The sequence below is a fragment of the Artibeus jamaicensis genome, unplaced genomic scaffold, assembly GCF_021234435.1.
Source record: "Artibeus jamaicensis isolate MK-2021 breed Jamaican fruit bat unplaced genomic scaffold, CSHL_Jam_final scaffold_286, whole genome shotgun sequence".
NCBI classification, from domain to species: domain Eukaryota; kingdom Metazoa; phylum Chordata; class Mammalia; order Chiroptera; family Phyllostomidae; genus Artibeus; species Artibeus jamaicensis.
This window is the reverse complement of record NW_026522034.1, coordinates 5,437,827-5,454,014: the sequence shown is the minus strand read 5'-3', so window position 1 is coordinate 5,454,014 and position 16,188 is coordinate 5,437,827. Positions and strand designations below refer to the sequence as shown.

The window sequence follows — 16,188 nt, the reverse complement described above, 5'->3', positions numbered from 1 at the left end:
AAAATACCCATTACCCGCCCCCCTGATGTCAAAATCATCTCTTTGGTAATGTACTTGTTTATTGTTACTAGTGAAGGGCTAAGGGTTGACATTTTTTCCATTAACTTCAGTGTTTCATCTGCCTCAGCATAGTCTGTGCCAAAGCCAGGCTTGAGCAAACTTGCAAAGAAAGTTTTAAAAGTAAGAATAGTGTTTACTGAGCACTAATAATTGTTTGACACAGATAATATACTTATCAATAATATCAATATCCATCAAGAATAGAGTTGATTGAGTACCTAAGGCACTGTGTAAAGAGCTTTATGTGTATTATCTCATTTAATCTTCACAAAACTTCTATGAGATAGGAATGATTGTTATCCCGGTTTTAGGAATGAAGAAACCAAAGGCCAGTGAGATTAAGGAAATTTCTCAAAGGAACCTAGACAGTAAGTGTTGGGACTAAGTAAATATTAGAGCCAGGATTAAAATACAGGCCTCTTAATGCAAACTTTATATCTAGCTCTCTAGCCAACATGTGTATCTAATAGTTATGGTGTACAAACCAGTTGGCTGTAGGTGGAAAAGTCTTTCCTATAATCATGTCAGTAAGGCTAGAGTATTCCAAGATTTGGGATATCACAATATATGGGAGGACCCCCCAAACCTCAGAATTTACTTATAAAATTTGCATTTATTCTTACATGTTTGAGCTTCAGTCATCTTTAAAATACTCTCGATTTGATGCAATGCACCTATTGAGATGTTTTTTCCAATGCTCAACACAGTTTTGAACCCATTAATTTTGATGGTTTTAGTGCTTCTGCCTTTTTTTTATTTCACCTCTTCCCCATCAGCAAAAATGTTTCCCTTTGAGGACTTTTTTCATCCAGGGAAACTTTTTTCATCAAGGTGAGATTGGGTGAATAGGGAGGGTGGGGCAAGGGGGTCCTACTGTTCTTGGTCAAAAGCTTCAGAACACTCTGTGGGCAGGTGCGCTTGTAAATCACCCATCATGAAATGGGGAAACACATCGAAAGAGTCTTCCAAAAAAATTCACTGAAGCTGAACGCAGCCTCTCAGAACAACACCAGCATGTACACTGATAAAGATGGGTTCCTAGAACACTCACCTAGTAGGGGAAACCTGTACTGCAAGAGGTCTGCCCTCCAGAAGATCATTCTCTTTTTTTTTTGGGGGGGGGGGAACATCCGTGTAATCACATAGCATGGCATAAAAGACTCTTTGTGGTCTAGTCCTTGACTGTATCAGCAACCTTCAACACTTACCTTTGATTTTTGTGCTTAGTAGAACCACACTGCTTCTTTTGCCCTCAGAACTACATGCTGTACGTGGATTCCTGCCAAGACCTACTATTCTCTTTGCTTCAGAAGTCCTTCTACTTTGTTTAACTGGCAAATTCCTTTAAAATCCAGCTAGTACAGCACTCCACCCAGTAAACTTTCCACAACTTTCTTCTGACAATATTAACCATTCTGTACTCGGCATTAACCTTTGTACTTTACATATAAATGTATTGTTGACTCATTCATTCAACATCGAACACTATTTCTTCCAGGCACTAGGCTAAGTATAAGAGACAGAAAGTCAAATACCAGTTTTGCAGGAGCAGGACTATGTACCAAAGCATAGACATAATATAGGCTACTGCCAGTAGTTCCCACCACCAGGGGAGGGCAGGGATAAGGGTATGCTAGCACAGTGTGAAAGGGCATTCTGATTCAGCCCCAACTTAGGAATCAAAGTTGATCTGTTTGTGGAAAATATGAGCTGGTGATCCAAGTGGGTATTTATTTGAATCAGTGTCTATACTGTAGAACAGGGTGCCATCCATTCAGCATCTTGGAGTGATTTTGAGCTCCTGTAGGGAAAGGAGTTAGGACCAACTCTGAGTTGTTTGAAAAGGATATTTTGCGGTACTCTGGGCCACATGTCATGCTGACTATGGACCCAGGGAAGGTCATTCTCCTCCCTTCCACATAGAATCCACACGGCTGCAGCATCTTGATGGCAGCTTTCAGCACATTGGCTGGTAGCCCCTGGGATAGGAATCCTGGCCTTTTCACAGTGGGCCCTATCAGCAGTAGCAGTGGCAGGGTGGGTAGCACCCTTAAATGACTTCATGAACAGAGGGCATTAAAGAGAGGGAACCAGAGCAAGGGGAAGAAAAGGGTGGAAGCTCCGTGAAGAATTGTGGCTGACAAACTAGTTCATGAGCCTTCTGTCATACACCTGGGACTTTCCTCTTGGAGCTGGACAAGAGCATGGATTCTGGACCGCTAGTATATGAGCATGTCAGCATATTAAACCCATATGTATAATCTTAATTATAACCACAAGCTGAGTCCTAGAGATGTGTGAGTTACACTTTTTTATTTGCTATTAGAAAACTGTGTCTTGAGAGGAAATGGAGACATCTGTACTTAAACAACAATTTTAAAAATTATTGAAAAAAAGAAAACTGCCTGATTCTTCTTTACGTCCTAGGACCTAACACAAAGCCTGAGATGCAGCAACTGCTGACAAAATACTTGCGGATTTATTTAATAAAGTAGTTGGAAGGAGTCAGGGAAGGGTGGGTGGGATATGGACTGTGGATTCCGACCCCTTTTGATTCTGCCAGCATTTGTCAGGAGGTGCTGACACAAATTCCGTGACAGTTAGAAAGTAAACTGGCTGCCAAGATGGAGAGGAGGGAACAATTAGTCTTGACCTTCTACAGTCCTGAGGTTCCCAAACTTAAGGGAAACCGGAAATACCAAAGGGTGAGGAGGTACCTAATTACAGGTCAGATGGAAGGAAGAGGACTTGCTTAAAGGTGGACCTAGGTAGAGCATCCTAAAAACAGAGAAAAGATTACCCTTTTGTTTTTTATAGAAGGGATGGGGTAGATATCCACAAATCAAACACACATGGGGACACTCAAGGTAGAGAAGAGTAGGTGACCCTGGGGATCAAGGCTTACCTTTTTGGGTAGGCAATATTTCCCTCATCCTTGTAGCCTACCCTCCCCACCAACAAACATCCGAGTGCCTCGATGCCACCCCAGAGGCGGCAGCAGCATGTGGATCAGACACACACCTACATCCGAATGTTCTGTGGCAGCCTCTGTGGTTTTAGCCTCCTGATGCTGATCTGCGTGTGCCCACTGAACTGGGTACAGTTCCTGGTGATCAAGAATGGCCTTCAGCTCTACTCAGGACTCTGGATCTCATGCAACCATGAGCTGTGCTGGAGCCACACACCCAAGCCACCCTGTGAGTGCCACTAAGTTTAATGCCACGGGTCCCACAGTTTCAGAGCTTCCTGCCATACTGTCCTTCATCTTTCTTCCTCCAAGATCGTTTGGCCCTCACGTCTCTAAGTTCAGAGTGGATCTTCCCACTAGTGGATGGCTATTGTGACTGTAGCATCCTATCTTTGGTGTCCTCAGTGTGCCCCTCTCTCTTCTATCTCAGGATGTTTCTTTTCCCAAACAATGAGCTGATATTCTCTTTACTCTCTGGGGAAGAACTCTTTTGTCATTTACAAGCTGCTACTGTGAAGCAATGTGACTAGTATTCAAATGTGCAACTGTTCCCAGGCTAAAACTCAGGATTTGAGATTATTGTTTAAATTTTTAATGAGTCAGAATCTTGATATTTTGTCATTCAAAATAGCAAATAGTTTATTTTTAGAGCCTTGAATTCACCTGAAGCCAAATGTTGATGGTATAGAGCAGGGGTGTCAAATTCATTTTCACCAGGGGAGTGGGGGGGGGGTGGCCACATCAGCCTCGCAGTTGCCTTCAAAGGGCCAAATGTTATTTCACAACTGTATAAATGTAACTATTCTCTAACAGTTAAGCAACACCTCAGTGCTGCAGTCAGGTAGAAACAAGGTGCCGGACCAGATAAAACGAGGTGGAGGGCTGTGTGTTTGCTACCTGTGGTTTAGAGAAAGTCAACTAAGTCCTCTATATACAGAACTACAAGTCCCACCCCACTATTTCCAGTGTTAACTAGTCCTAATTCTAGGTTCAGTCTGTAATACAGCTCTCATAAGGAATTCCCAAAATATAATTCATATGCCAAGGCTTCATCAGTCTGTGACAATACATTATTATTACCTAAATCCATGATTACCCAAATTCAAGAACTTTGATGCCTGTTAGACTCTGCTGCAGCCATTGCTGATGGGATGCAGAAGGACACCATCCTTCACATTTAGTATTTGGTCTGAAGTGTGGAATAGACTCCTCTGTTAATTCCCTTGGATTGTAGGTGAGATCAGAATGTCAAGACTGCATTGCCGCAGAGAGTAACTTTAACTGTTCTGCAGAGGGTAGGGAAGATAACGTAGCTGTTTTAGTAAAGGCACTGGGCGCCACAGGCCAGGGCCCCAGGAACCACTATACATTAAATACCACCAGGTTGTTGGAGAAGCTTTATTCTGTCAAGATTTTACAGCTTCCTCTACAGGGTGCTATGTCTCCATCCAGGATCTTTTCTAGACCACCTCCTGTGTGCACTTCCGCTGAGGAAGTTTTGTCTCGGCCTGTGAACCTGGAATGAAGACACAATAGCAGCAGTGTGCAGGTTAGATTTGCCTAAATAAATAGGCTAATCCCCTGCTTTGTCTCCAATAGTACCACCTTCATCCTCATAATTAACATTCACACCCCACATCCATCCACTACTAAGTCTAGCTCCTTCACAGTTTAAAAAGGGCTAGATCTTACTGAAACTCTGCCTGTCTACCCTTTGCTGAAGAACACAGGGTGCGGTGAGGGAGCCTGCCACCAAATCTCTTTGGAACTGCTGAGTCGCAGGTGCTGGCTTCTCTCCTCTGATTCTTTCTTCTAATGTCATCTTGGCTTTCCCACTGCTTCCTTTCAGGGGGTTGATAGCTCGAATGTATACTGTTAACCGAGCCTGTTTGTTCACAAGAGCTGGTGGCTTTATAGCCTTGCCTCTCCCACTTTCCAAAACCTCCCAGGCAAGCTTTACTTTCACAACAGTAGAAGAAGATACTGCCCATCAGTCACAAACTGCCAATTGAAATACACTACTGCTTTTAGGTTGATTAGTGTCTCTTCCAGGCTTGGTAGCTTTTATATCCTACCTGATGGTACTTTGAAGTGCAGAATCACTGACTGGGATGATCCTGAGAACACCAGCAAGGACCTTACCAAGTTTTTCAAGTGATTTGGACTTCTCTCTCTCCAAATTAAAAGTGACATCACCTCTCTTCCCAGGGTATTAGATCCATTGTCTTCAGAACACTGGGAGGCTTGCCTTGCTACTCCTTCAACCTAAGTCCACATCACAATGTATCATTAAGGAAAGCTTCAGAAATGTTTGGATACAGGTGACCCACAGGAATGTTCTGTCTATCTGGGGCACTCCTCTCCCTGGACCACATTTCTTACTCTCGTGTACAAATACGATCTTTTGTAACTTAGGTTCTAAGATTTTTTTAAATTATATTTTATTGATTATGCTATTACAGTTGTCCCAATTTTTCCCTCTCTGCCCTTCTTCACCCAGCACCCCTAATCCCTCAGGCAGTTGAGGGAGTAGCCCACAATTGTTAATGTCCATGGGTCATGTGTATAAGTTCTTTGGCTACTCCATTTCCTGTATTGTACTTTACATTAGCATGGCTATTCTGTAAGGACCTATTTGTACTTCTTTTTTTTTTAAATTTATTTTTAGAGAGAGGGGAAGGGAGGGAGAAAGAGAGGGAGAGAAACATCACTGTGTGGTTTCATCTCACATGGCCCTCACTGGGGACTTCGCCTGCAACCTGGGCATGTGCCCTCACTGGGAATGGAACTGGCGACCCTTTGATTCGCAGCATGCGCTCAATCCACTGAGCTACACCAGCCAGGTGTCCTGTTTGTACTTCTTAATCCCCTCACCTCTTCACCAATTTCCCCACATGCCCACCTGTCTGGAAACCATCAAATTTTTCTCTGTATCCATGATTCTGTCTCTGTTCTTGTTTGCTTAGTTTGTTTTTTAGATTCAATTGTTGATAGATATGTTTTTTATTGCCATTTTATTGTTCATAGTTTTGATCTTCTTTTCTTTAATAAATCCCTTTAACATTTCATATAATAATGATTTGGTGATGGTGAACTCATTTAGCTTTTTTTTTTTTTGGCTGGGGAGCTCTTTATCTGCCCTTAGGTTCTAAATATCTTTGCCAGGAAGACCAGTCTTGGCTGTAGGTCCCTGCTTTTCATGACTTTGAATAGTCATGACTTTGTCCCTGCTTGTCATGATTCTGAAGGGGTATCTTGTCAATCCCTTCTAGCCTGCAAAATTTCTTTTGAGAAATCAGCTGACAGTCTTATGGGAACTCCCCTGTAGGTACCAAACTGCTTTTCTCTCTTTTAAAAAAATATATTTTATCAATTATGCTATTATAGTTGTCCCATTGCCCCTCCTTTACGCCCCTCCACCCACATTCCCCTTCTTTAGTTCATGTCCATATGTCATACATATAAGTTCTTTAGCATCTACATTTCCCATACTATTCTTAACCTCCCCCCATCTATTTTCTACCTACCGTCTATGCTACTTATTCTCTGTACCTTTTCCCCCTCTCTCCTCCTCCCACTTCCCTGTTGATAATCCTCCATGTGATCTCCATTTCTGTGTTTCTGTTCCTGTTCTAGTTGTTTGCTTAGTTTGTTTTTGTTTTTGTTTAGGTGTGGTTGTTAATAATTGCAAGTTTGCTGTGATTTTACTGTACATGTTTTTTATCTTCTTTTTCTTAGATAAGTCCCTTTAACATTTCATATAATAAGACTTAGTGTGATGAACTCCTTTAACTTGACCTTATCTGGGAAGCACTTTATCTGTCCTTCCATTCTAAATGAAAGCTTTGCTGGATAGAGCAATCTTGGATGTAGGTTCTTGCCTTTTATGACTTGGAATACTTCTTTCCAGCCCCTTCTTGCCTGGAAGGTCTCTTTTGAGAAATCAGCTGACAGTCTGATGGGAGCTCCTTTGTAGGTAACTGTCCCCTTATCTCTTGCTGCTTCTAGGATTCTCTCCTTCATTTTAATCTTGGGTAATATAATGATGATGTGCCTTGGTGTGTTCCTCCTTGGGTCCAACTTCTTTGGGACTCTTTGAGCTACCTGGACTTCCTGGAAGTCTATTTCCTTTGCCAGATTGGGGAAGTTCTTTACAAGGAAAACTCCGCAGTCAGTTGCAAGGACTGGCTGTGGCCACTGACTACCAACTGTCACCCTGCATGGAGGATCAGTTGTGTAGGGGGATGGTGATGGTGCTCTAATGTGGTCTGTAGCTGTTCACTGCATGCGCAGGCTCTGGGGTATGCCAGGTGGTGCAGGCCAAGGTCAGTCTCTGCCTGTGCTCTGCCCAGGGTCACCCTGCTTGAGCTATAAAGCTATCTGAGATGGCTTCTACTTGTGCTGGGCTTGGAGATTCCCAGACAAAGGCAAGCTGTGCTTCTAGGCTGGCTGCTGTTACTGCAGCCACTTAGGAAGAAGTATGGGGGGTAGAGGCTCACTAAGGCTTGTTGTTGCTTGTTTGAGGTGATTCAGAAAGTTGTGAAGCCTGAGTCAAGTCCAGACGTTAATAAGGAAAAGCAGTTTGGGTGGACTCATAGGTTGGGTGGGCCAGAGTCTCTAGAGATCTTCAGAGTAGGTGAACAGTGTTAGCCAGGTTGATGAAGTCTCAAATATGGCACCTGCCTGGCATCTCTGTGGCTCTATGATGGGAGGGTTCAGAAAAGAGACAATGGCCTCTGTCTATCTTTCTGTCTGGGATAAAGCTGTCCCTCAGCTCTCACCTTGATGCCTGCCAATCACTTCAGTTCTTTCCTGTATGCCACTGGTGCCTTTCAAGCTGCTACCCTGGTCCTGGAGCTTAGAGGGCATAAGTCTGAGAAAGTCTGTTTATGGGTTCTTTGAGGTGAACTGCCAGTGACTGCAAAAGTGTTTTCCATTGACTCAGTCCCCACTGATTTTTGCAGCCTGAAGTTATGGGGACTTATTTTCCTGGCGTGCAATCCAGGCCTGAGGGCCTGGTGTGGGGCTGGGACTCTTCACTCCTGAGATATCCCTCCTGAATTTTCATCTACCATACACGGTTGTGGGATCATCTTGTTCCACATCTCTGGCCCTCCTACCAGTCTGGATGGATGTGGTTTCTTTAATTCATAGTTGTCAGACTTCTATTCAACTAAATTTCTGACAGTTCTGAGTGATGGATGTTCTATATTTTAGTTGTCATTTTGATGTGGTTTCATGAGGAAGTGAGCCATGTTTACCTATGCCACCATCTTGACAGGAAGAATTTCTAAGATTTTGAAATTTTGCTGGCTAAGCTTTGTGAAAACTGTCATTCATTCATTGTATTTTTTCCATTACCATTTATCCCCCTTACCCTCTTCCACCTCCCCCGACACACTCCCCCCACAAACACTACGTTGTTCTCCAGGTCTGTGAGTTCTTGATTTGTTTGTTTGATCCCACCACACTGCAATGCATCCCCTACCTAGAACTGTCAGCCTGCTCTCTATGATTTTGTCTCTCTTTTGCTTGTTAGTTAAGTTTCTTCATTTGATTTCACATATCAATGAAATCATATGATATTTATCTCTCTCTGTCACTGGTTTATTTTACCTAGCATAATATTCTCCAGGCCCATCCAGGCTGTCACAAATGACAAAATTTTCTTTTCTTTTCTTTTTCTTTTTTACAGCCAAATAGTATTCCATTCTACTGATGGACACTAAGCCTGCTTCCAAATCTGGCTATTGTAAATAACACAGCAGTGAACATAGGGGTGCCTATATTCTTTTGAATTAGTGTTTCAGGTTTCTTTGGATAAACCCCCAGAACAGAATTGCTGAGTCAAAAGGGAGTTCTGTTTTTAATTTTTTTAGGTAAATCCATACTGTTTTCTAAAGTGGCTGCACCAGCCCTGGCTGCTGTAGCTCAGTGGATTGAGTGCAGGCTGTGAACCAAAGGGTTGCCAGTTTAATTCCCAGCCAGGGCACATGCCTGGGTTGTGGGCCAGGTCCCTAGTGAGGGCCACGTGGTGTGAGAAGCAACCATACATTGATGTTTCTCCCCCTCTCTTTCTCCCTCCCTTCCCCTCTCTCTAAGAATAAATAAAATAGAACCTTTTTAAAGAGATTTTAAAGTGGCTGCACCAATCTACATTCCAGAAGAGTTCCCCTTTCTCCACATCCTCACCAGCACATGTTGCTTATTGATTTATTGATGATCCCATTCTGAGGGGTGTCATATGATATCTCATTGTGGATTTAATGGGCATTTTGCTGATGGTTTGACATTGAGCATCTTTTCAAATGCCTATTGGCCATATATTCGTCCTCTTTGGATAGTGTGTTTCAGGTCCTTTCTACATTTTTAAATTGAATTGTTTGGTTTTGGTTCGAGTTTTATAAGTTTTAATAAATTTGTATATTATACACCTTATCAGATGTATCAGTGAATGTGTACATTTTCATTTTTGATGCTCTGTTTGACCTTGCAAAACCTTTTTAGGTGATGTGCTCCAGTTGTTTATTTTTTTCTTTTGTTTCCCTTGCTTAAGGAAGGGAGAAAAAATATTACTACAACCAATGTCAAAGATTTTACTGCCTAAGTTTTGTTACAAGATTTTTTATGGTTTCAAGAGTAACACTTAATTCTTTAATCCATTTTGAATTTTTCTTATGTGTGGCATAAAAGGGTGATCTAGTTTCATATTTCTGTCCATATCTGTTCAATTTTTCAATATCATATTATTGAATAAACTGTCTTTAGCCATTGTATGTTTTTGCATCCTTTGTCAAATATTAATTAGCCAGAAATCTGTGGTTTTATTTCTTGGCTCTCTATTCTATTCCACTGACCTATGTGTGTTTTCATGTCAGTACCATGCTGTTTTGCTAATTGTGGCTTTATAGTATAGTTTGGCATTATGTAGCATGAGTCTACCAATTTTTTTTCCCTCAGGATCACTGTTGCTATTTAGTGTTTTCTGTGGTTCCATATAAACTTTTGGAATATTTTTCTAGTTCTCTGAAATATGTTGTGAAATCTTGATAGGAATTGCATTGAATCTTTTTTAAACTTAGTTACTTTTTATGTCTGGGTACAAGAACAAAATTGGCATATAATTATATTTTTCATATTATTGGTTTTTTGTTCTTTTTAAATTTTTATTTATTTATATTATTTTTATTGTTCAAGTACAGTTGTCTCCATTTGTACTCCACCACTCCCTCCACTCCTATTGTTATTAAAAGACCAATATGGAAAGCAGCCCAATACTTGCCATTTTCTGTTTTACCAATTTTGAGTTCATTGTTCACATATTTTAACAGAAATATTTTTGTGATTTTTAAAATTTTGCACAATGACCTGCTAGAGATATAACTTCCTTTGGACTGGGGCTAACCCTGACTTATATCAGAACACCAGAATCCTTCACTGTAAGGTCATTGTAAATTTGATTAGACTCTTTTTTTTTAATTGGTGTTCATTTACAGTTGTCCTGCCTTTTTCCCCATTGCCCTTCCATGCCTCACACCCAATACTCCCACATTCAATTCTTCCCCTCATTGTCCATACCCATGAGTCCTCTACTCACGTTCCTTGGCTTGCCCCTTCCCCTTCTTTCTCCTGTCATCCCCCTCGCCACTCCCTTCTGGTCACTCTCAGTTTGTTGTTTCCATGCCTCTGATTCTGTGTTGCTCATTTGTTTGTTTTGTTGATTAGGTTTCACTTATAGGTGAGATCATATGGTATTTGTCTTTCACTGCCTGGATTATTTCACGTAGAATAATGCTCTCCAGTTCTATCCATGCTGTCATGAAGGGTAGGAGTTCCTTTTTTCTTTCTGTTGTGTAGTATTCCATTGTGTAAATATACTGCAGTTTTTTAAAAGATGTTATTTATTTATTTTTATAGGGGAAGGGAGGGAGAAAGAGAGAGAGAGAAACATCAGTGTGTGGTTGCCTCTTGTGTACCCCCTACCAGGGACCTGGTGTGCAACCCAGGCCTGCGCCCTGACTGGGAATTGAACCAGTGATCCTTTCGTTCACTGACTGGCACTCAATCCACTAAGCCACATGAGCCAGGACAATATACCATAGTTTTTTGATCCACTCATTTACTGATGGGCACTTAGGTTGCTTCCAGCACTTGGCTATTGTAAATTGTGCTGCTATGAACATTGGATTGCATAGGTTCTTTTGAAATGGTCTTTCAGAATTCTTAGGGTATAATCCCAGTAGGGTAAAAAGACAGTTCCATTTTTAGTTTTCTGAGGAAATTCCACACTGTTTTCCATATTGGCTGCACCAGTCTGCACATGAACAGTGTATTAAAGTTCCCTTTTCTCCACAACCTGATCAGTACTTTTTGTTTGTTGATTTGTTTATGATGGCCTACTGGTGTAAAGTGGTATCTCATTGTGGTTTTAATTTGCATCTCTCTGATGGCTAATGATCCTGAGCATCTTTTCACATGTTTATTTACTTTTCAGAGATGAGGAGCTATGACATAGAAAATTGTAACAAAGCATGAAAGCACAGTCTTCCCCTCAAGGTAGAATAAAGCTGGACTGTAACATATTTTATACCGGAGTTCAACTGAATATCTTATACCGTGTGCTTTATGTTTTAAATATCAGAACTAATTTGAACTAGCATAAGCTAAAGAGCAAACATATTTGTAAGGATTCAGAAGAATCTCATAGACTCCCAAGTCAGAAAGTTTGCTGGGAATTGGAATTAGGGGATTCTAGAGGAGACTGGATCAAGCCCACCAGTCACTCAGTGTCTCTAGAGTTGCTGTGTCACCCAATTTTGTTTATGCTTTGTTTTACCTTTATAGCTCAGTTTTTCCTATTTATTGGTGTGTAAGTGCCCCAAAAGTAATATCCTAGTCTAGCTTTATATATTCTTGGTTCAAGATAGCAAAAGAGGAAATTAGCATTAATCATTCCCAAATCCAAATTTCTAAACAGAAGAATCAAATCCATCCAACCTGGGTCAGATCCCTTCCTTAGTTCAATTAGCTGTACTCAAGGGGGCTATTGGTAAGGCTCCCAGTCTATAAACACGGGCTACTAAGGCCCATGGGAGATTGTGTGCTAAATACTTCAAAGGATGCCTGTCACTGAGCTTCATGCAGATTAGTCTAGACTGGTGGTTCTGACTGGCTACATATACTGCTAATTCTGTGTGACCCAGTTTTTAGAAAATGTGCTACTCTTGGGTTATTATGTTTAAATGTAGCTAAATTGAAGAGCAACTCACATCTGTGACTTGGGGTATAGTTTCTTTTTATGGACATTATTATTGATGGTGTTAGTAACTGGTAAATTCTAAAAAAGTAAATGAAATTTTAGATGCTGGTCTTAGAGTGGGATAATCTCGCATACATAATTTTGTGTCTCTGGGTTACTTGGAAGCTAGATTGTGATTCTTAGGCATAGAAGTGCTTAGAGGACTTTCTGTGGTGGAGATTAACTGGCTCCTGCTCCACTGAGACTGGAAAGAAGCTAGACAAGGAGGCACCCTGCAAAGGATATTGAAGAAATCTCTGAGTCTGTGGTATCTCAGGAAAGCTATATCATCTTACAATTGTAAGTTAGCTTCTATTTTTTTGCAGTTTTATAACTTTATTCAAAAACCAGAAGTTAGTTTTTATCACATTAACTGTTTGTAAGTTTTTTTAAAGTGGTGACAGGTATGTAGGTAACCAATGTATAGAGCTTGTTTGGTGTATCTTCATTCTCACTACATTTTCTAGACAACCACACCCAGAAACAGTATGGGACATTCTTTATTCCTTTGGCCCAGATAGCTTTGTTGAGCCTGGCTGATGTCAAAGTGCACATCTGGAGTTCCCATTTTCTTCATGGCAAATTTCCAGATCTGAGTGCCCAGAGGGCATGCTTCCTGGAACTCACTCCATGGTTATACTTGTGAATGTTGATGGTGCATTCTCTGATCACAACCTCACTGATGGCAGAACAGTCCTTCTTCTTACCATACTTTTTGTTGGAGCTATTCTTCCAGGCCTAGGATGAAAAGGTTAGGCTGTGTTTCTTAAAATATTTTTTGAGAAGCCAGGAAGGATCTGTTCCATATCAGGGATATGGTAACAAAGAAGTGAGGTTTAGCATGCTCCTCCTTCTCTCTCACCAACATCCCATTTGAAGTGAATGGCAGAACCAAAGAGACCAGTGATCTGGAGCCAAGAGGAGTGGGGAGAGGAGTGTATAGAACTTGGGTAAGGGCTTTGGAGCAAAAGAACTTTAGCAGACGTCTCTTTAAACAAACAGGAGATAGGACCTTAAGGAAATTTCAAAAGAATGGGAGATATTTGGGGGGTTTTAAATCCCTGCAATCCAGTAAATTGAGGGTATGAAATTATTACAAAATAGGAGTTAAAGTAAAAGTGACTTCATTTTGTAGTCACAGGATGACGAGGCTTATACATATCAGATACATTTGAAAGAGAAAAAAGAGAAACAAACTCTAACAATGGTTTATTCATGAAACAAAATATAACATGCTATTTTGTAGCCGTTAAAATGATATTTACAGTGTGATCTGGGAAAATTGTTATCATATAATATAAAGTAAAAAATCACATGATATGGAGTATTATATCTACTATGCATAGAGGATAGAAAATACTAGAAAGAAATAAAATACTACCAAAGGTTATCTCTGGGAAGTGGGATTATGGCTCATTGTCTTCTTTCTTTTTGGTAGTTTTGTAGTCTTTCCAACCCTTATTTTGAACATTTTTTACTTTTAGAATTAGAATTAGGAACAAGAAAAAAATTTAATCTGTGTTATAATGTTAAACTCATACCTCTTATTAGCTATTTTACATCTAAGTTAATGTGTTAACATAACCAGAACTATTTGTCTATCATCTTTAGTTTTGCAAGGATGGCTTTGCCTTCTTCATAGTAAAGAAATGCCAAGTATCAATAAAGAGCTGAGAAGAAAGATCTCTATTGTTTCTCTGGATGCCACATAGCAAGCTCATCTTCATCTCCTTAGTCCTCACTCCCTTTTCAGAGACTCTATCTGGTTCTCTTGAGAGAGGTTCCCCACTGGACTAACCAAGGCTTTTCTTTCTCCTTCTCTTTGACAGATTATCTCCAATATTCCAGGGCCTTCTTCTTAATCTCTGTCCTCACCATACTAATTGGTCTTGGCTGGCTCTTAAGCTCTTGCCTCCCTAGAAGAGGAAGCATGATCACCAACTTGGATCTGAAGGTATCCATGCTCAGCTTCATCTCAGGTACAAATGCAGACTCTCAGGGTATTGCTGGGGTAAAATTGTCAAGGGAACAAACTTTCTCTGTGGGGCTTTCATATTCTTTTTTTACCCCTTTTCTCTTCCAATATGACATCAAGTTGTTGGGTACCTATCCTGTCTTATTGTATAAAATACATTTTAGGTCACCTTTGTTAAGGGAAAGGTATAAGCCCCCATTTCTTCCCTACCTTGGTGAATTTCTAAATTTGATCCTGCCTTATATATGGCATCTGGAAGCAGAAGAGGTGGGGGTGGTAGTCATGACAGACTAAAGACACTGATGGGTTGTGACATCTTTTCTTCTGGTCCTAGCCATCTGCTTGCTCTTCTGCCTCATCCTATTTCTGGCACAGGTTCACTGGCACACCAGGGATGCCATGGAGTCAGATCTCCTCTGGGCCTATTATCTTAATTGGTGGAGTGACTTCTTATACATGTCTTCTGGTGAGTCCTGCCTATCCTAGAAGGATGGAAGGGGAGAGCACTTCTTGAAATAGAGGTAGAATCTAGGAGAAATATAAGTACTGACTGTTCCTGTTTAGAGCATTTATACATTGAGAGGCATTATGGTATGAAACAGAAAACTCAGAATTAGTAATCTTTTGTGCCACTAATTGACCCATAGACAGGTTGAGTGACTTGCTTAAGACCACATAGAAAGTAGCGGATCTGTGATTTGAACCCAGGCAGTTCAAGCTTTGTCCTAACCATGTGAGAAATACTATAATGAAATAGGAGCACACAAGGGTAAAGAAAGTAACTGCTCGGGGAGAGATGGGTTGGCTTCACTGAAAAGAGGCCTTTTGAACTGAGTATTTAAAGGATAAGTAAGAATTTTAAAAGCCAAAAGACTGAACTAGAGAACAGGCTGACAGTGACCGGAGGGGAGAGGGGAGGGAATTTCAGGGGAAAAGAGGAAGGGTTTACAGGAACAAGTACAGAGGACACATGGACAAAAACCTGGAGTGGGGGGAGTGGAAATGAGAGGGAGGTGGGGAGGACTGGGAGGGGTGGGCTGGGATGGGAGTAAAAGACAGAAAACTGTACTTGAACAACAATTAAAATAAAAATACATAAATAAATTTTAAAAAAAGAAACACCTCAAATTTTTCTCTTCTCCTAGGGATCATCTCCTTCCTCAATTACTTAACTTTCAGATCTCCTCCCCTTGATCAAAATGTCACTGTGATTCCCACAGAGAAGTCAAGGCTAGGAATTGGTCCAGTGACTACACTATCATCTGCTGAAAATGAAGGGACAAGGTCTGAGATGGAATCTTCAAGTGATGGAGAGGAAAAACTACCAAATGCAGATCTACCAAATACAGAAATGTGATGGTGATAAGAAAATTCAACTACTGTCTGTCTTAAAGATGGGGGAGAAGCTAACTGAGTTGGAAATGATTGTGCAGATTCTTTTAAAACACTCTTCTGATATCATGTCCATATTGTTGAAGGAGACAGCATTAAAGCTGATGAAGTGTCCTTGGTGTGTGTTGGATCTAAAATATGTACGATAATCATGAAAAAGTAATGAAATCTCACTTATGAAAAAATTCTGTAAGAAAACATCAGTGTTTCTAGGGTCATGAATGAAAGAAATTAGCAATAGATGTGGTATGTGGATCAGAAATCTCTTCTGGCATCAGGGAGCTCATGCACCAAAAAGGTCCATGGAGAAAAATGTCATCTAATTCTGTTTGAAAAATTTATTACGTGTGTCTGTGGGTACAATCTGGAGGGAGGTACTTGGACAATATTGTTGAATCTGAATAAGAGATCATTACCAGTGATGGGGTGAACACTGATAGAAATAATGCCTATCACCCAAAGGTGCTGGGGGGATTCTGGGAAATCCATGAGGTC

The 16,188-nt window shown here is 40.8% G+C and overlaps 1 protein-coding gene across 2 annotated transcripts; it reads left to right on the top strand.

The window, feature by feature from the left end:
* Positions 1 to 3,007: 3,007 nt before the first annotated feature.
* Positions 3,008 to 15,807, top strand: TMEM202 (transmembrane protein 202). Of its 2 annotated transcripts, none has more exons than XM_037137278.1 (4): positions 3,008 to 3,257; positions 14,156 to 14,280; positions 14,677 to 14,767; positions 15,447 to 15,807. In XM_037137278.1, exons 1-4 carry the CDS (start codon positions 3,038 to 3,040, stop codon positions 15,656 to 15,658), a joined length of 648 nt encoding a protein of 215 aa, XP_036993173.1. In that variant the 5' UTR covers positions 3,008 to 3,037; the 3' UTR covers positions 15,659 to 15,807. The 2 variants fall into 2 exon arrangements, with proteins under 2 accessions (XP_036993173.1, XP_053512872.1); XM_053656897.1 differs by having other exon boundaries at positions 14,156 to 14,305; positions 14,636 to 14,767.
* Positions 15,808 to 16,188: the final 381 nt, after the last annotated feature.

Coding starts and splice junctions, on each gene's coding strand:
- TMEM202 (XM_053656897.1), top strand. CDS start 3,038: ATGCCACCCCAGAGGCGGCAGCAGCATGTGGATCAGACACACACCTAC. Junction 14,306..14,635: donor CATGCTCAGCTTCATCTCAG/GTACAAATGCAG, acceptor TTCTGGTCCTAG/CCATCTGCTTGCTCTTCTGC. Junction 14,768..15,446: donor CTTCTTATACATGTCTTCTG/GTGAGTCCTGCC, acceptor CTCTTCTCCTAG/GGATCATCTCCTTCCTCAAT.